This window comes from Sciurus carolinensis, chromosome 8 (genome assembly GCF_902686445.1).
Source record: "Sciurus carolinensis chromosome 8, mSciCar1.2, whole genome shotgun sequence".
NCBI classification, from domain to species: domain Eukaryota; kingdom Metazoa; phylum Chordata; class Mammalia; order Rodentia; family Sciuridae; genus Sciurus; species Sciurus carolinensis.
In genome coordinates this window covers 72,430,951-72,452,715 of record NC_062220.1, presented here as the reverse complement: position 1 = coordinate 72,452,715, position 21,765 = coordinate 72,430,951, and the positions used below count along the sequence as shown (strand labels likewise).

At 35.4% G+C, this 21,765-nt stretch overlaps 1 protein-coding gene across 1 annotated transcript in view; it reads left to right on the top strand.

The window, feature by feature from the left end:
- Dock4 (dedicator of cytokinesis 4) overlaps positions 1–21,765 on the top strand; it is a 445,877-nt gene that overhangs the window by 338,395 nt on the left and 85,717 nt on the right. The window contains 2 exon segments of the mRNA XM_047560480.1: positions 5,353–5,451; positions 16,804–16,898. Coding sequence (XP_047416436.1) covers positions 5,353–5,451; positions 16,804–16,898 — 194 coding nt within the window.

Below are 21,765 nucleotides of genomic sequence, written 5' to 3'. Positions count from 1 at the left end.
CAGTTTCTCTTGACAGCTATTCATAGAAATGCCCATTATACTTCATGTGTACATAAAATTGGTGCAAGTGACTGAAGACCATGGAGTTTTAAAGATCATTTATTAAGAAATTCCCCACACTAAACTAAGTGAATCTTGGCTAATGGTTTTTTTAAAACATATTTTTAAAAGTAAATTGTGAATGTAAGATTTTCCTATAGACATAGTCCTAAAATATCTTAAAAATAAATAAAATTACATTGTAGTTGAAAAATACATCAGTAAAAATATTAAACATCTTGTCTTCTTACTAGGGTTGAATGTGCTTCATGTTCCTAAATTGAATAAGTGAATAAATAAAAGTGAATTGTAAAGTAGATGTTGGGGTTGACAATATGGCTTCAGTGTACCAGAGATTATATTTCAGAATGATAAGTTATTTGCAGTGGATTTAAGCCAGATATAACAAATAGACAGTTAATAACCTGAATTCAAAGAAGTGTTATCTATATGTACATTGATCATAAAGACCTACTGAAAGTCTCTTCATGCTTGAAATTTTTTCTCATTATCACTTTTGTTACAGATAATATGTAGTTTTTCAAACTTCAAATTATTTCAGTTGTCACAGGATGTTGTATTAAAGTAAGAAAGAATATGAATCTAGTAGATGTATTAAAGATAGTTTGGATAGGATAGAGAAAATCTAAAAGACAAAAAACTGGGTTTCTACAAACTAGATTTGCATTTTTAAATTGAGACATAATAAATTGAAAAATATAAATATTGGTTATCAACAGACTGTTTTACTTATTTCTATTTAAATCCCCAAGCTCAATTATATTTTCTTTATAAAATCAAATCATTCAGAGAATTTGGAAGAAAAGTCACTGAGGGCAGACTTCTAGAGCCACAAATACTTAGTTCACATTCTAGTTGTGCAAGCTTGCTGTGAAATCTGGAGTAAACTTCTGAACTTTAACAAATACTTATTATATCTTTAAAGTGACATTGGTAGAGTCTACCAACAAGGAATAAACTCAACAATGCAAAGTATAGTAACTTCTGTACACTGTAAATCATAGTGAGTTTTTTTTTTTTTTTTTAATAAAGAAAAGATGTTTATTTTGGTTTCACAATTTTGGCCCTTAAGGTCATGGAGTTGTGTCTGGTGATGGCCTGCTTGTTGGTAGACTGCTGACGTGGTGCAGGCTCCACAATGAGACAGGGAATCCACAGGAGACCTACCCAGACTGACTTTTAAAGCAAACCCACTCTCAAGATAACTCATCATCCCCTCAAATATTTTAATCCAGTAATTGCAAGAATGGATTAATTCATTTATGATGGTGAAGCCCTAAACACCTTTTGAAAGAATCCCCTGACCCCATCTCTAAATACCTTATAATGGGAATGGACTTTTAACTGGAGTTTCAGAGAGAACAAACTATTTTCAAACCATAGCAACAAATCATGGACTAATCCTGCTCTTTTCAAAATTGTGATATGACTTACTGAATATTTCTTTTATGGGTAGGAGATAGAGCCATAGCCAGAAATACTCTCTTAATTCCAGATCCCACTTTCTCCTCATGTCCAGAATGCATTGTAGATGAGTCTACATCTGTCATAATAATTGCAGTCCCCATTCCTTTTCAGCCTAGGGAATCCTCAGTATCCTATAGCACCATGCCAGATACGTCTCTTCCAGAAAGATGTTGCTACTGGGTCCTTTGACAGCCCTGACATCTCATAGCCTTTAAGTTACACCTTAGTCCTTATATTACAATCACTTCTTCATACATTTTGCTTGACCATCTTACTTGAGAATAAGACGTTTACTTATCTAGTGATTTTCCATGTTTATCTCATCCTAGCTATTCTTGTTAAAGCTTATGTATTTATTTTTGGTGAAACCAGAGTTGCATAATTTTTATTTTTTCTCCATTTTTATTTTTTTATTTGTTCTAATTATTTATACATGACAGAATGCATTTTGACACAACATACATAAATGGAGTATAACTTCTCGTTCTTCTGGTTGTACATGATGTAGAACTGCACCAGTTGTGTAATCATGTGTGCATGTAGGGTAATAATGTCCAGTTTACTCTACTACCATTCATAGTAAAGTTTTAATTGAGTTAATAATTGCCATATAGTAAATTGCACATATACAGTTTGGTATGTTTTGACATGTGTATACCCATGGTCCAGCACAGTAGTCAAGATAATGAAAATAACCATTGTCCACAAGTTTCCTTTTGCCCTATTGGCTCTGTCTCACTCCTCCATACTGCTCCATCCCCAAGCAGACTGACCTGATTTTATATTAAATACTCTGGCACTATACATATGCTTGCATTTTTCCAGGATTTTATATGAGAGAATCATATAATATATAGTTGCTGTTGGTTTGCTTTTCTTTTTCTTTGACTATTCTAGGTCCTTTGCATTTCCATATATATATATATATTTAAATTAGCTTGTCAGTTTCTGTTCTCAGTAAAATCTGCTGAAATATTGATTGGAATTGCATTGAATCTATATGTCAATCACAATGAATCTATATGTCAATTAATATCTTAACAATAGTGAATCTCTCCCAATCCATAAATATAACATATCTCTCCTTTTATTTAGGTGTTCTTTAATTTCTTGCATCAGGATTTTATAGCCTTCAATGTGCAAATCTTACACCTCTTGTGTTATATAGACCACTGATTATTTCATATTTTTAAAGGTATTATAAAGGATATTATTTCAAATTTTAATTTTGTATTTCTCATTTCTAGTGTATAGAAGTGAAATTGATAGTTTTTACATTTATCTTATATTCTGGGACATTGAAAATTCTTTCTCTTCTTTTTCTTTTTTCATGGTGCTATTGGTTGAACCTGTGATCTCAGGTATATTAGGCAAGTGTTTTACCACTGAGCTACACCCCTACCCCAAAAAAATTCTAGTAGCTCTTTGTAGATTCCATAGCATTTTCTTTTCTTTTCTTTTTTTTTTTTTTTTTTTTTCTTTTGATGTAAAAGTATAGTTCAGGAAATTCTTTTTTGGTTTTGTTTTGCTTTTCTTTTTTTTAATAAATTTTTATTTTTACAGATTGCATTTTGATTTATTGTACACAAATGGGGTACAACTTTTCATTTCTATGGTTGTACACAAATAGGTTGTTCACGAATTAAGAGGTTTTTTAAAAAATTCCTTTCAAATATGTTTTCTCTGATTTCTTTTCTTAACTTATTGTACTCCCTAGAACCTGAATAGAAATCATGAATAAGCTCTGGTAGGTCTGAAAAGTCTTATTTTTCCTTCACTTTTGAAAGACATTTTCACTGGATAATAAATTCTTGGTTGATAGTTGTTATAGTCTCCTCTTTCATTACTGTAAATATGTTGCTCTGATCCTTATCTTTATTACTCGGTATGAAATGTGTCATTTTTCTTGTGTCATTTTTCTCTCACCAGTGTTAAGATTGTCTCCTTATCACTGGCTATAAGCAATTAAATTATGATATACTTCAGCATAATTTCCTTGATATTTCTTTTGCTTGAGTTTTTTCTTTGATATGTAGTTTCTGGTTTTCAAAGAACATAAAGGTTTCCCCCCTTCCTTCTTCAATTGCTTTTTCTACCCCACTCCTCTTTGGTGCCACAAATTACATAGATGATAGATACATAGAAAGAAAGATAGATAGATAGATAGATAGATAGATAGATAGATAGATAGATAGATAGATAGATAGATGATAGATTAATTCTGCTACTTGAAGTTGTTCTGTAATTCACTGTTTTTCTTTTTGTTTGTTGCTTCTTCAGTTTTTTTGTTTTCTCTCTATGTTTTACTTTGGAGAATTTCTTTTACCCTATGTGTAAGATTAATAATCTTATCTTCTGCACTGCCATTCAATGAAGTCTCATCTCATAATTTGTTGTCTGTTAACTCTATTTCCAGTCCTGTGTGAATACTTGGCATTGTTCCTTAGTTCTTTCAAAGAGAGTTATTTTCCTAGCCTTGGGTTGTTTCTTCATACACAAGCACTAAATCATCAAAAATTGTTTCTTAAGTTTTCCCTCACATGTGTGAAATATCAAAGGTTCCTTGGTTCATTAACAAGGTAATGTGTTGAGTTTGTCATATTTCTATTGGTCCATCCTAGTTAGATTCTTGAATATTTACCCTAACTAATGTACAAGGGAAACCATTTTTCATATCTGTATATTGTAAATGACTGTCCACATACAAAGAACCAACTTGAGTTCTGTGTTTCCCTCACATGGCCATGAAGTTGTACCCTCAGGCTTCCTATGGCAGTTGTGTAAAGATTGGTTTGACTGTGCTAGCCCAACTGACTGTTGGAAAGTCCTACTTCTCAGGGCTTTTAGTCTCCAATTTTACATGTGAGCCTTTAGTCCTTTTCCATGTAAATTCAAATAAACCAATTCCAATTAAACCATACTTCTGTGAATATACAGTTAGTTGCCACAGATTACTTCTCCTGTTGTGTTCATATTGTTTTAAATGGTATTACTCTATTTAAAAATAGATGAATTCTTTGCTCAGCAAAAATGTTTGCACTGAAAACAAAAGAATTTTAAATTAGAGATGCATTAGAAAATGCAAGTGATAGCAGTTTTATAAAGGTCTTCAAATCCAAGGATTCTCTGCATACTTTTTAATTTTTAATTTTTGAGAATTGAACTTTGTAGGAGTAAGTCACAGAGAACCCAAGCATAAAGAATGGCTATTAAAACTATTTTCAAAGGGGAGATTGAAATCATCATTATGCAATGTATTGCTTTCTCTGCACCCTGTCAGTCAGTAAGCCAACTCTGATGAGTTGGAGAAGGTCATGTGAATTCAAAAATAGAGCATGAAGTTAAAGAGCTTTGGAGTAAAACCTCCTGAGGATAACTCCAACTCAGCCACTTTTTAGCTGTGGGATTTGGAGCAAGTCTTTTAGTGCATTTGAATCTGCAGTTTGCCTTCTTTAAATAATATTATACCCAGTTCTATATAGCGTTGATATAAGGCTTAAATAATATAATAAGTGGAGGTATTTTAAATGCTCAGTAAATCATCATGGGCCTTATAACTTTCCTTCAAGTACATGGAATTCGTTCTCAAGTGAAGAGCTTCTGCCCAAGTTAAAAAAAAAAAATCATAGTATGAAGTAAATGGTAATCATCACAGCAGGAAATTTTGGCTGTGATATTATAGATGATTTACATTAAGAAAAGTTCATATGGTGAATATGGATCATAAAGAATTTTTTTAAAATATTCTTCTTGAGGGAAGTTCAGAGTAAATTACCATTGTTCTTTATGTCCTCTCTTTAAAATACTATTTTTTTTTTTAATTAGGGGGAATTTGTTGCCTGTCTCCTGTCCCTATTACGACAAATGACAGACAGACATTATCAACAACTTCTTGATAGTTTCAATACAAAGGAAGAATTAAGGGTAAGTGACATTTTAAAATTTTTCCTTTAATTTTTCTTGTTCTTATCACTGTTCAGATAGCTCCTTGACAATTGCTTTACCTCTTTCCATTTAATTCTAAACTATTTTTTTCTCAGCCGTGTTCACAAATCTACTTGACTACATTGGCTCTGTAAGGTTTCTATTACCTTACAAAGTAATTAACCCTGATTTTGGAGGACATAGGATTTGAAACATCTTTCATCCAAGTTCAGTATACTAGAAAGAAAATAACAGAACTAAGAAGACAAAGCAAACAGAATAACTCTAGTTAAGTGGACCTAAAATATCACCTTAGTAAGATAAGGGAGATTATATAAACACATTGACCAGTTTCATCTCCGTAGAACCATATTGAGAAGTTTCAGTTACAACTTTCTGACAGGAGAAGCAGAGTTGTATTTGATATTCTTAATCAACTATAGTCTACTCATGATGCTGTGCTAGGCTGACAGGCTAATATTGAATAAAAAGTAGAGAATCCAAGTTTATAAAATCTAATGTATGCCAAAAATATCTAGTATTGGAGGAACAATAATGCTTCCTTTATGATATCATTAAAAGCTTACAAGTTGATTGTCTGTAGTTGGAGGAATGACCTGTCATCTGCCCTTATTTACTTTCTTTCTCTTTCATCTCTTCAGTTTTCCAGACACCTTGCATATGTAAGTCATCATATTGGGAGAATTGTTTAAATGCTGGTTGATGGAAAATTATAGGTCAAGAAATACAATTAAACTATAATGTTTGCTTGATGGGAGGCCTGTCACAGTTCCTTAGAGGAATATTGGTAGTTATGTGGATAGTGCCGAGGGATCAATTACTGACTTTTTTATTGGTGTCAAATACAATCTACACAGCACCTGATTGTCATATGCCACTGTGTTTTTTCATTTTTGAATTCAATCTTGAGTTTAAAATTAAAAATAGATAAAAAAGACTTTAGAATTTACAAAACTTGTGCATACATCAAAAGAAAGGTAATTTTCATGAAGTTAACTTTCATCAGAGGCTGGCTATTGAATACAGTTGAAGACTAATTAGATTTTACGTAAGATGACTGTGACTTCATATTTTTAAATTTCTCACAAAAAGACTTTATATTTTTTTAGAGCCTGGAAATTAAAAATAGCCAAGAAGATGGATTTAAAGATATGATTAATTTAATCAAGGTATTGAGTTTTATGCTCTAGTATTCACACTGACAATAAAGCAAATGGAGATGATCAGTGAAGTGTTTTATGTGGGCTTTATTTCAGTCAGCCAGAATACTTTTTCCAAAGATATATTTTCCTCTTTAAAATTAGCTGGCCTTCAGACAAGAGAGTTATTTAATGATACTAAATACTTAATCTGTCGTTCAGGAAATATAGGCTGAGAACCTTAGGCATGGCAAGCACTGAACCAGGCACTAGGGTTGTAATCCAGCACAAGACAGCTTCCAGTTGGGGGAATCAGACAGTAGTGGACATGGATATCCTATATGGTGATGGACAGGGTAAAGACATGGTGCTATGGTACATCTGGGAGTTGCTGCAAATAGACTCAAGGCAGCAGGAAAATTTCCCAAGGGAGATCTTAGCTAAGAACCTAGAGATTAGTAGAAGTATGCTCTCAATTTTCACCTTGGGCTAGGGATATACCTCAAAGTGTTTGGCTAGTAGCATTCATAAGGCCCTGAGGTAGATCTCCAACACTATAAAAATTAAAAAAAAAAAAAAAATGCCACCTTACTGCCCTAACACTGCTTACAATCTGAGATATTTTTATTTATGTATTTATGTATTTTCCCAACCCTCAACTACTAGGTTATAAGCTTCTTGATATCTGAAACTTTGTCTGGTTCATTCCAGAACATCCCTAACCCATGTAAGTATTAAAGAACTATTTATTAAAGCCAGGTACAGTGACACATGCCTGTTATCCCAGCTACTCAGGAGGCTGAGGCAGGAGGATCTCAAAGTTAAGGTGAACCTGGGCACCTTAGTGAGACCCTGTGTCAGAATAAAAGTTTTAAAAGGACTGGGAGGTAGCTCAGTGGTAGAGCACTTGCCTAGCCTACATGTGGCCTTTCATTCAATCCTTGGAGGGAGGGAGACAGTGAGGAAGGGAATGAGGGAAGCAAACAAGGAAAGAAAGAAGGAAGGTTGGCTTGTTGATTGTTTGTTTGATAGAGTTTGAGGAAGAGAGTGGTTAAGATATAAGTCACTGTGAATGGATGTGGACTTTATTTTGAGGATATTTGGAAGCTATTGAGGTTTTAAGAAGGGAAAGACAGGACTACATTTGTCTAGTTGTGCTATTTGTCTGGAAGTGGATTAACTAAAATGGAAAGAGTAGGCAGAACCCTAGAAAGATGTATTAATCTAAGCTAGTAATTTGTGTAATAACCTAAGCTAGAAGAGACTGTGGTCTGAAATAGGGAAGCTCATGGTAGTAGATTCTGGAGAGATTTAGGAAGTTGAATTGGCAGGACTTGATAACTAACTGTATTTTAAAGGTGAAGGAAATGAAGGAGTTGAAGATGACTCCCAAGCTCTTTAACAACAGACTAAATGTTGGTGCCATTCACTGAACGGGGGACATAGAAGGAGTAGATATTGAGGTTTGGGAGCAAAGGTAAATTTTGTGTTTGTCAGCTTGATCACCTGAGGGACATCCAGATGGAGGTGCTTAGTAGACAGTGTCTGGAGTTCAGGAGAGAGGTGAGCTGCAGAGGCAGATTGGGCCACTCTCAACCTGTGAATAGTAATTGACATCATGGGACTTCCAAGGAAACTAGAATCAAAAGGACCTACATGGAATCTTAAGCATTAAGGAGGAGGGAGTGATGAATAGTCCCTTTTCCTTCAAAGAGATTAAGTAACATCATTAATATTGTTGGAAAAGCTGATGAGCAATTCCAGTGGTGAAGGTGAACACCATGCTATCATGAAATTGAGAAATGAAAAAAGAGAAAGATATAATGGAACAGAAGTGTGTAATGTTCCAAGAATATGAAGTTAAGGTGACTCCTTAAGGATAACTTTGGATGTTTCAGCAGTATTTATAATAGAGGAGACTTAAGCATCATTAAATGTTAATGATTAGAGCCAGTGGAGAAGGATAAGCTAAACATAAAGGAGAGAGAGAGGGGCTAACATACCTCTAACACAAGGGAGGTCCCTGAGAAGGCAGCAGGAGGGGAAAGAATTAGCCTGAACTGGGAGGGACACCTTTCCTGTATAGGACTAGAAGGGAAGTAACTGGAGTAAATGCCAGCGTGAGGTCATTTGTTTATTTTTCTAAAGGCTAATTAGTCATCAGATTTTAATCTAAATATTAAAAGCTCAAATATCACCTTTCAATAAGTTTTTGCTGTTCTCTGTTTTCTTCAAAGCTGAAAGGCCTTCATTATATTCCTCAAAGCTATATTACATTATATTTCAAAGATAATAATATTAGTCCATAATCCCCTATCTAAAGTTCTTAGTACCAAATGTATTTTATAGAATTTTTGCAACTTCAGAAGGATAGATAATGCATTTACTGTATATTATAGTATTACATCTCTATCAGTATCTTCAGTGAAACAAAATATTCGCTCAAGGGGAGGAATGAATAAAGATTACAAATAGTTCAGGTCAGATTTTGCTGCCTAGTGGATTAGAAAACCAAAAAATTTTACTCCTCAAAGGGACCCCATTTACTCCTCAAAGGGACCCCATGAGGTAGGGCAAAACTCTGTTGATGATGTTCTTTTTGTGTGTGTGTGTGATACTGAGAACTGAACCCAGGAGCACTCTACCAGTGAGCTGCATCCCCAGCCCTTTTATTTAATTTGCCCAGGCTGGCCTTGAACTTTTAATCTTCCTGCCTCAACCTCCCAAGTAGTTGGGTTTATACATGTCACTGTTCCCCTGGTTGGCCCCCCCTTACTATATTACAGATGCTAGTTACTTTATTCAGCAAACATTTCTTGAGCACTGTTGGCTAGACATAAGTAATACTATGGCTAATTAAGCAATCTGTTATAAAGGTCATCTAAATCAATACATCATAAATGAACATGCTATGTATAAACAACAATGATAACGACTAACAGTTAAAGAACTCCTCCCCACCCCTCCACACAACCATAAGTCAGATGTGCTGATAACACTGCTCCACACGTCTCTTGTAGCATCACATTTCACTCCCCCACCTCGGAAGATGGATTGATGGTGTTATTATTATTCCCAAGTTATTGGGAGAGCTAGGTATTCTACTAACATCCAACCTCTTTGCTCAGAAAATTGAACTCAGCTCTTCCCTGAGCTTTACTGAACTGTTATAAATCAAAATCTTTGCTATCATTGTCAGTTTTTTACTGTTAATAAGGTATTTCTAGTCATAGAGTGGAATATCTGAGAAAGACCAAACTAGAAGGAGAGGGTTTTTTTTTTTTTTCTTTTCTTTTTTTTGGGGGGGTGGCTGGGTTACAGAGGGTGTATCTACAGTTAGGTTAGAAATTAAATGAATAAAGAAACTATTAATAAGGCAAGGTACAAATTAATACAGTACTAGTTAATGAAAAGTACAATTGATATTGGGATTAGACACTAAAAATTCCACATAATTCTACTGTTTTAAAAAGTGAAAATCAAAATATATGTCCTATCCTAGTCCATTTTCTGTTGCTGTAATAGCATACCTGACACTGGAGAATTTATAAAGAAATGTGTATACACTCACAGTTCTTAAGACTGGAAAGTCCAAAGGCATGGTGCCAGCATTTGCTTGGCTTCTGGCGAGGGCCTCATTCTGCTTCAGTTCATGGTGGAAAACAGGCAAGTGGGTATAGTCAAAGGAGAAAGAACACAGGGATGGACTTGCTTTATAACAATTTGCTCTTAGGACTCAGCCAGTCATGCATAAGCAAGAACTCACTCACAGGAGAAAGGCATTCCTCCATTCAATGGTGCCCTGCCTCTGTGACCCACACACCTCCCACTGGGAATTAAGGTTCCAACAAATTAACTTTGGGGGACACACTCAAACCACAGCTTGTCCTCTCCCCTCCTCCAATGTACCATAATTCCCAGAGCTAGCTATAACCAACATATACCCTCCTAGACTACAATTCTATACTGTGTCCCTAGGTTTTTTATAAAAGTGGGATCATTTCATTCATATTATGCACAACAATATCTCATGGATAGTCTATATCCCAGTACCTCATTTTTCTGAACCTCATTATTTAGATTCTACACAACTTAGTCATTCTTTTTTTTTTTTTTAGATAGACATAATACCTTTATTTTATTTATTTATTTTTATGTGGTGCCAAGGATTGAATCCAGTGCCTCACAGGTGCTAGGCAAGCACTCTACTATTGAGCCACAACCCCAGTACACAATTTAGTTATTCTTGTGATGAACATTTAAAATGTTTCTGATTTTTGCCTCCAGAGAGAATCTTGCAGTAAATACCTACAAGCACACATCTCTATGGACTTGAATCCTTACTGCTGTAAAATAAATTCCTGGAAGTAGAATTGTTGGATCATAGTATATACACATTTAAATTTTAATTGGTATTTACAAATTACATGTTAAGATTTTCTAATGAATAATTTTGTTTTTATTCCTAGCATCATTTGCTGTTTTCCTTTATTCTTATAATTTCAAAGAAAGATTTGTCTTGGCATTTCCCTAAGGTTCTTAATAAATAAAAATGAATTTTGAAATTCTGTACTCTCAAGTATCTACTAAGACTAATAGTGCTTTAATTCCATTCATGCTTAAAGAACCTGGAAGTACATAGGGTTACTGTTGAAGTGATTTCTGACTTTTGAAACACATGCCACCTCTTCTCCTTGACCCTCAGGTACTTCTGCGTGAGTGGTGTGAGTCACAGAATCAGAACACAGTTGTGTGGGAGAATACTTGAGGGCTGGCATTCTGTATTGTTTAATTTTTTTCCTTTTGTACATTACATTATTTTAATATGAACAAAAGCAAACACAAAGTTAGTGATTAAGTGTTTTTTTCTCTTCCTGTAGCCAGTAATATTTTATTACTCATCCACCTCATACTGAGGACTAAAATTTTGTCTATATCCTTAGCATTTCATGTATATACAGCAGTTAGACTCCTGTTCTTTGTTGATTATGACTTTTCATATAGAACCATGGGGAGCTTGGTGTAAGCCTGAGATTATACAAGTACAGCACTATTATAACTTCTCATTGCCACCCATATGCTGACCCACTAGCTTTGAAAAAATTTTATCTGATCAAACTTTGATCCAACCTTAAAACTGAGCATTTCCCATTATCTACAGAACGAAGAACCATTTCTTTGTCATATTGTCCCTATCCTCAATCTACCTTCCATCAATATTATCCTCCATTCCTTCCAAAGAACTTCCACTCCAGCCACTTAAAACTACTTGTATATTCCTAACAAAGCATATACATAACTCCTGATTCCTTTTTGTCTTTCTATTTAAAATATCTATTCCACTACTAGTTTGCTTTGAAAATGTATAACTTATTCATTTTTTCCCTGATTTCCACTCATGCTACAAAATCCAGTTCCGGGTTCTCTTTCCTGAAGAAGTCTCCAAAGACTGTGGTCCACCCCTCTCATAACACTTAACAATATACTGATTATTTGCTATTTATTTTATTTTCAATGAGTGTGGGTTCCTTAAGAGCAAAGGACCATGTCTTCATGTCTTAAGCACAGAGTCTACAACATTAAATCTTTGTTGAATGAGTGAGCCCTTTTAATAGATTTCTCCCTGCTTCAATAAGCCATCTTTTTCCGTGTAATTATTTTGACTTATTGTCTTTATTTGAATATATTGATTACAGAGAAATAGTTCTATCACTCTAAAAGATTGAAGACCATTTGGGACTTATTTTGCATAATATATTTAAGGATTCCACTTTAAGGATGTAAATTTTAATGTGATAATGATTATTAACACCCTTTAATTGAATTCAAACCCCATATCAAGGGTATTACACTTTGCAAATTTACGATGAATTTTAAAAATAACACCCCAGGATGGTCTAAATCATAAGTGAAGGAAATAGGTTTCTAGAAGGTTCTGTCATATTCATTGTTCTTTATCTGTCTACCTGCCTCATGGTGTTTTATTTTCTGGATGTCTTAACTCATGTCTCAGAATTTCTGTGTCTTAACTATGGGTTAAGTTCATGGTCCTAATTTCTGTCTTGTGCTATTGTTACTATCATAGTATCATGAATACAGTTATAAAATCTTTCTAAAACACAAAATTTTATCTTCCACATGTCTGCATATAAAACCCTTCAATGTTCTCCACATTACCCTTACAGCAAATTTCAAACTCCTTACCATAAAAAAGTTATGAGTTTTTTTTTCTTTCATCTATTTCTGTTTACTTGTCTTTTATTTATTTGTCTTTTCTTTATCCTGGTTTATTTATTTTTTCTTTGTCCTTATTTATCTCTCAACCCCATTTCTCTTTTTTCTTTTTGAGAAAAAACATTTTATTTTTATTCAAGTAGCAATATTAGGTAATATTCAAAATTTTACCATTCAAAATTCAGGACTCAGATCATACAGTCATTTATCAGCAAATATAAATCATGAAATTTCTCTTTTTCTTTCAATTTTTTTATATTGTTTCATGGAGTCTGTGATAACAGTCTTCTTTCTTTGTTTTACTGTATGCATTTTATTATCTTCTTTTCCTCAACCCCATCTCTTACCCCTTCCTCTTGCAGTCTCTCACTGCATGGACACATGGCCTTCAGGTGTACCCTCGTTCATGGAACATGCATACATCTGTGTGTTTATTAGATTAACATTCATCTCTCCCACCAAACATGAACTCCCTGAAAGCAAAGAAAGCATTCCAGTTGGGTGCCATGGTGTGGCATGGTATAAATACTTGCTGTATGAATAAATAAAATAATATATCTCACTTTAACCAGGCATCCCCAGCATCTAACATAGTACCAGGCACATAGTAAAGCACCCAGTACTTATAAATAAATAAATAAATGTTAGTGATCGTTTCTAAAATCATAGCAACTGCTACTGCTTTATTTTTTATTTCAACATAGACCTTTTATTGTTTGGGAAGATTGTAATAAAAAACTGTCTTCTTTGAATCTCCTGGGCTACAGAAAGAGTAATTCTCCAAAATTGCACCTCTCTTTTTCTTTTTCCTTTTAAACCCTGATTTGAAGAATGCCAATAATATGATTAAGTTGCCATGTCATACTATATGAAATAAATAAGCAAAAAAAAATTCTACTCCGAGTCTGCCAATTTTAAAACGGTGGCATATGAAACTCACTTCTGCGTGCTGTCCAAATTGGAATATTATAGACATGGAAGTGTTCTTTTTAATCTATAGCTTAGTCAGATGTACAAAATAATTGTATTTATCTATGCAAAAACACATATTTAGTGAAATGCCTGGAGCTGGAAAGTACTTAAGAGAACAGACAAGGAAATGTCACTGTACTGGAAGCAGAAAGAAAGGAGGTGCTATGGAATCTAGCATTCAGGTCTAAGTGCTTTAGAATTTTGAATCTTAGTGGGAAATGAAACCTGTTGGTTGGGAGTTGACAAAACACTGGACTAAATTGTCTGTAAGTACCACAACGGAAAGTGTTTGTGTCATCTCAGTGGGATCAGAGAAAACATTAGCCTACAGTTGAGAAATAAGAAAAATTTGATGGTACTGTACAAACAGGTAGGAGTAGGTAAGTGATCATCCTAACCTCAAAACCCTCACCTTTCCAAGTATGAAAGCAAGGTTATGAAAAGTTCAATAAGTTTTCATGGTCATTGAGCTAGAATTCAAATCTAGATTTTTCTGATTCTCAGTTTAATGTCCACCCCCTTCTTCTCCAGATGAATGTATTTGGTGCCATAAATGTAGATAACACTTAATGGGTACCTTAGAAAGCTACTTGAGACACTGTAAAGTTTTCTTGGAGGAAATAAAGATTTATGTCAATACATAGGCAGGGGTATGATGTCACATGCTGCCACAACCTTTTATTTGGAGAGATAAATGGTAATAATAAAATAGGATGGCACAGAAACAAGTTATCTACCCCCTCCTCCTATGTCAGGAATAGCTTTTCCTTTGTCCCCAACCCTACTCAAGACCAACTGAGGTTGATAGCCTGTAGGATAAATGTCTTGTCTCCTTTGGCCAATCCTTGTAGCCACCTTTGCTACTGCATCACAGTCCCAGCACCCCCACATACACACACACAAATGCACACACAGCCACTAACACCACCAAGAGTCCAGTGCTATTAAAAGTTGTGAGATAAGATGAAACTTTCATATTTTATAATTTATTTGAATTCCCAGTTATAGACTATGAAAAACAAATGATTCCCTGCTTTCATGATTTTTCTTTAATATCAGTTTAAGCAAACATGATAGGAAACTTTTGAAAGATAAATGCAAACATTTTTTGCAAGGGATTATATGTATTAATGTCTGAGAAATCCAAAAAGAATCAACTGACAATCGCTTAGAACAACTTTGAGAAATGCTTTTAAAAGTTTTTCTCATAATTATATTATGCTGATAATTTGCTATTTCAAGGGAGGACTAGAATGTGAAGTGTTTCCCCCCCACCACAAAAAAATTGGGGAGATACTAACTGTGGGCCTTGTGTATGTTAAGCACCCACTCACCCCCTAAGCTATACTCCCCAGCCCACAAAATTTTCTGACCTGCAGTGAAATGTGTTTTGAAAGCTCTGCTTCTGTTTATTTTGGAGACACGGGCAGGATCTGTGTGGCCATTTAAAAGCAGATGACCTAGTGGTAATGTTTCTGCATGGCGCATACTACATATCAACATATGTGTGTTGATGCCAAAGAAGCTAAAATAAATTCCTGTCACAATATTTATGGGCTTGATAGAAGCTGTTAGAATGTGGAGGGGGAAAAAAAAAGCCACCACATGGTTCTCAGATTCTTTCTATCTTGTGTTGATATGAGTGACAATTGTAATCTTATATCCAAGCAGCTTACATATTTAACATAATGCGTTGTTGGATTTGATAAATAAAAATCTTCTGTTTTGAGTCGCATTTTGTTTGGTAAGCAACACCATGCTGTTGCCTTCAGTTAGATTGTTAGAGAAATATATTTCCTAAAATCATTTAAGGTTACAAAAAAAATCTTTATGTTTTCTAGTTAATCTAAATCAAAACTTGCTGAGCCAGTCCCTCTTTGAGTATGGAGGGTTCCATTTCACTCCCTACCATGTTATTTTCCTGTTCCCCTTGGAAGTATCATGCACTGAAGCACTTTGGAGCCCTTCTCTTGCAATGTTTAAAGGAGTGATGTGTCTATATCTAAGGATAGCTTTTTGTCAAGAGTGTTATGTCGGGGCTGGGGAGATAGCTCAGTTGGTAGAGTGCTTGCCTTGCAAGCACAAGGCCCTGTGTTCGATCCCCAGCACCCAAAAAAAAAAAAAAGAGTGTTATGTGTTCTCACCACAAAAATGACACTATGTGAGGTAATCCATTTTTAATTAACTAGATGTAACCATCTGCATCATGTACATGATGAAAATATACAATGTTATTTGTCAATTAAAAACAGAAAAATTTTAAATTAATAAAAAGAAAAAAGAAAGGGGGAGGGGCAATGCCAGGTGATCAATTTCAAAGTCAGATGCCAGTAATGCCACTACCCTATGGCTTGGGGTCTCTGGGAGGACAGTCTCGAAACTCAGCCAGTAAGCACTCATCACTGGACTCAACTTAGCACATATTTTGTTTGAATTTATTCTGCATAGCATACTCAGGAATATTCACTCAGATTCTATAACCTGCACACATCCACATAAAACTGCATCTTGAGAGCACTCTAAGAAACAGATTTTTGTATAAGAGGCTTTTTGATGAACATAACTTTAACTTTCAGTGCTCACTTAGCTGAACCAGGATGGCTTACTGTTCCTTGGGTTGAAAAGTTCTGATGTTTAAGATGCTATAATAGAAGAAAGGGAATATGTTTGCCTGCTAATCTTCTGTTCCAAGTTTCCACGTTATTTCTACAACCTAAATTTTTAGAGCTTATGAAGAGAAATGAAAAGTCATATCTACTGTGTCCAGGCAGAAAAGGGAAAGACAACCCGTGGGCATGGCCATAGACCCATGAGTTTGGGTGCTAGGAATGTGAAAGTGATATTCCTGCTCCTGAGTACATTATGAAAGAAAGGTGCCCTTCTTCTCTGTTGTTTTAGAAATGATAACAACAGTACTGTCTATCTCTCTGTATGTATCGATGGTTATAATCAATCAATAAAATGATGTATTTCCTCCTTATCCAAGGATTTCCTGCTGCAGATATTTACTGTGTTCCGAATATTGATACGCCCAGAGATGTTTCCAAAGGACTGGACTGTTATGCGCTTGGTTGCTAACAAGTAAGACATTTTAGTTGATGATAATTGCAGCTCAAGTATAGAGGAAAAAGAGAGTAAAGAATGGTATTTTTATTTTATTTCCAGTTTGAATTCTCTAAATCCTAGGGTTCTTTTTTTTTAATTAATACCATGTCTTGAATTATTATTTGTTTGAATATATTAACATCATTCAAAAATCAAACAATATTACAGAGTATGCATTGAGAAATTCCATTCCCTACCTCCCTTATCTTTTCAATCCCCTACCACAGCCTGTACAACCATTCTTACCTGATTCTTACATATCCTTCCAGGGTTCCTTTATGCAGAATCAAGCAGACAGCATTATATGGTTCTGTACTTGCTCTTATACTTATAAATCCTAGCAGATATAAAGCCTCTCATTCTTTTATGTTTCTTTTTTCTTTTATGACTGACTAATATCCCATTGAATGAATATACCATAGTTTATTTAGCCAGTTCCCTGTTGCTGGACATTTGAGACATTTCTTATCCCTCGTAATTCTTTTTACCTCAACAAAATACATTAAGCATCTACTATTTGCTGAGCCCCAGGAATAAGACATGATCCTTGTGGTGGACATGTGAAGATTAGAATTTATTTTATTTGTTCAATATGGCCAATAAGGAACTGAAAATAGTACTCTGAGAAAAGTTCAGAACTAGATACAGACATTTAGGAAATTATTAGTGTAAAGTTGATATTTGAGTCCCTGGGAGTTGATAAAATTACCTGATACTAGGCATTTCCAGCAAAAAAAAAAAAAAAATGATCTCAAGACATTATTCAAAGGAATAGAAGCTGGAACAGGAGATTAGGGTATAGACGTAGAGTACAGTGTCATGAATCTATATGCTATCTCAGCTTCCTATCTTCCTAGTCTCAGGATAAAGAATGAGCATAAGTTCTTTAGGAAACTGACCTGGTCTTCACTTCCAAACTCATTATTTACCCTATTTTTTTAACATTCCTACTTTCCAAGCCCATGCCTGCCTACTTCTCCTTTTCCCTCTTCTCCAAATGTCAACTCCTTCATCCTCAGGATGAAGGTTGGATTCTCACTATATCTGCTATAGGCCAAGGTCACCATATGTCTTCCCCAGATGCCCAGGTACAATGGTGCTGAGAGCCCCAGAAATACAGGATTCAATTTTGATTAGATATGCTTCATATGGCTTCTGCTGCACTACATATTTATAGACTCAGAGGTGTTGAAATGATGTGTTAAAAACTTTGTGAAGTAGCAAATAGTATAATATGGTGTATTGTATTTTACGTAAGTAAAGCAGCTTTTCCATTTTGAAGACTAATTGGGAGTAGTGAAACAACTCTCTTTAGAATTTAGCATATATTTTAGTTTTGATATCTGTGAGTAGGATCAATACTAATTCCTCTGAACGTCTGGATGCTACAGATTGAAGTTGGAACTTTTGCTCATATATCTGGACTTATTTGTAAAGATCAAACATTTTGATACCTGGAGAGGATTATGAAGTGATCCAGGGAACCAGATGGGAAGTGGTCCAGGTGGCCGATATCACCACCACTTATAATCAGCATCTGGTCATTCTGCCCAATGTGCCGAAGGTCATTTGGTTTAAATTAGAATTTCTAGTAGCAGAAATGCAAAGTGAAAGGAAATATAGTATTTTCTTCCTTAGGTACACAGGCTTTGCTTGCACTTGCCAAAAACCATGACAAGAATATGATTTTTTGATATTAAATACTGTCTCTATCCCACCTAAGAATTCCTACTCGGTTTATAAAGATGTACATGGTCACGTAGGTAACTAACAGACTAAGAAGTGTAATGCTCATCAACAATGTTAACCACTTAGGAACATGATTTTTTAAGAAACGAGCTGTGTCATACATTTTTTAAAAAGCTTTTCCCCATATCAGTCCCAAAAGTTCATCAACCTTTTCTCAATCCATTCTATTGCCACCAAGTAACGTGGGGGCAAAGTGCTGGCTATGAAAGGACTCCATGAATTAGACACCTGCCAAGGTAGAACAAACAATGTACTCTTCTACCAGACTCTGCTCTCCTCATTTAATTGCACTAACCATTCCCCATTTGAATTATGAAAGTTTATAAGACTTAGTCTTGCTCTGTAAATGCCATATAGGACAGAAATAAGCCCTCAATTATATGTCTTTATCTGTGAAAACTATTAACATATATATCGTTGACTAAAAGATAGATTTCTGGAAGATGCTAAAATATTTTAACTATGTTAAAGAGCATAACTGGAAAGGAAACAATTCCTCTTTGCTAAACTGAGTAGAAGCAAGTTGCAGGAACTAGATCTACAACTAGAAGTTGACCACCTTTTTCTCATAGTATTAACTTTCTTAGGCAAATATTTGATCAGGGCCTCTCAAAGAAGCATTCAAATGCAAACTTCCACTTATATTAATCCATTTGTGTGTTTAGAATGTTCTCAACTGATACCAGCTAACTGGGAAGTCATTTAACCTGTCCTTAAACTCATCTGAAAGGCTCATCCATTAAAATGAATGTTCTTTTATGTGTTGACCCTTTTCCCTGTGTTTTCAAGTAAATGCCTTTAACTTTGATCCACAACTGTATTGTCCAAAATCTTATAGCTTTCCTGCTTTATGTGAAGTTCTGTGACAAGACACCTGGTGATTTGTATGGTTTTTGTTTATTTCCACCTAAATATCTAAAATTTTGAAGCACAGGAAGTGTGTCCAGTCTAAATTCCACAAGTACAAGACATTTCTTCTTTCTTAAATGCTGCAAAGCTACCTTGTACCCATCGTTAAATTCTTAGTTAGTGTTTCTGATGAGGATAACCACTCAATCTGAGAAAGAAGGAACATAAGGAAGATGAAAATTAAGTACCAAAAATACAGGACACTTTGAGAGCTGCGTCTCTCCACCCCCTTCCCATCCACATTGTGAAATGAAGTACAAAAATAAAGTCACAGCTTCAAAGAGATAAATCTTACAACACACTTGCCTGCTAAGGACAGTAAAAACTTTCTCATCCTATACATCCAATTTCAGGTCCTCACTTTGTTTATCTTGTTTGCATATTGACCTCAAATATATCTTACACAAATCAATTTGGGTTTCAAATAGATGTATATAGCAAATAAATGATTTGTTAAATCACAGATTCTTACAGAAGGTTATCCATTCATTGACCCATCTATGCCGCTGGGTTTTTCCCCCGGGGCCTAATAAACACTATAAAGCTAAAGCATATAGGTCTCTGAGAATGTTTATGAAAGGAACTTTGTTCTGGACTGGAATAGGAAGGGTCATTCATGAGGAAATAAAACTTGAGCTGAAAGCTAAAAGGAGGTAGCAAACAGGGAACAAAGAATGTTCCTATCAGTAGGAATTGTACATAAAAAAGACCCTGTGGTTATAGGGAACAAGGCCCACTCAAAGAACTGAAAGACTGTGAGTGTGGGGAAGGATCCATCCCAACTGGAATAGGAAGAGAGGGCCCAGATATTGGTAAGTAAAAAGACTACAGTTTTAGTCACCTTTTTTGCTACCGCAACTAAATGATCAATCAGCACAATTATAGAGAAGGAACAGTTTATTTGAGGGCTCACAGTTTCAGAGGTCTTGGTCCATAGAAGGCAAGCTCCATTCCTCCGGGCTCAAGGTGAGGCAGAACATCATGGTGGAAGAGTGTGGCATCATCAGGAAGAAGAGAGAGAGAGTTTCCACTCTTGCAGATACAAAATATATACTCCAAAGCCACGCTCCAATTCCAGTCTCCTCCAGCCACACCCTACCACTTCAATTAATCCCATCAGGGATTAATTCACTGATTGGGTTAAGACTCTTACAACCCAATCATTTCTCCTCTGAACCTTCCTGCATTGTCTTACATGTGAGCTTTTGGGGGACACCTCACATCCAACCCATAACAAATACCAATAGAGTAGAAACCAGAAAGAAGCAGTTAGGAGCTTACTGCAGCCACCCAGGTAAGATATGGTCAAGTGGCTAGCAAAGAATGTAGTGAGAAGGTTGATTTCAACCATAAGGATAGTGGGATTTGCAGATGAATCGACATGCATGGGAGAGAGAAAAGAGTAATTTACCCTAGATGGTCCTTAGGGGGTTTTTGCCAGAGCAAAAGGACAAATTGTGGTGCCATTCACTTAGGTGAAAAATACTGAGAGAGGAGTAAGTAAGAATTCTACATTAAACCTAAGTTCAAGATGCTATTAGATATCCAGGTGGAGATGTAGACAAGAGAGTTAAGATGTGCTTCGATGGAGTTCAGGGGAGACATTGCAGCTGGAGATGTACTTTTAGGGTCATCAGCACATGGTTAGAAGTCTTGGAACTGAATGAGGGCACACAGGAGGAAAGTATAGATAGAAAAGGAAATGACTTAGGACTGTGCCCTGGAGCACACCAACATCTAGAGCTGATGGGAAGTTGGGAGTAATGTGAACCAACAGCTAACCCTGGGATTTAGCAATTTAGATAATACTGGTGACCTTGACAAGTGCTATTTCAGTGGAGTGGTAGAGATAAAAGCCTGATTAGAGTGAATTCAAGAGCGGAAAGGAGTTGAGAAGCTGAAAGTAGTAATTAGAGGCAGCTCTTTAGAAGAGCTTTGCTATAAACAGGAACAAAGAAATGGAGCTATATCTGGAAGGATACATGAGGACCAGTTCTTTTTTAAAATATGGAATATTGTAGCATTTTGATTACTAATAGGAATGGCCCAATACAGAAATGCCTTTGAGTCAGTGAGAGAAGTACAACACTATTGCTATGTGTGCCAGTCCAGGGACTCTCTTCCCTGTCCACAGTGATCTCACACCTGAAAATAAATCCACTGTGCAAGCATGCAGTCAAGTTCT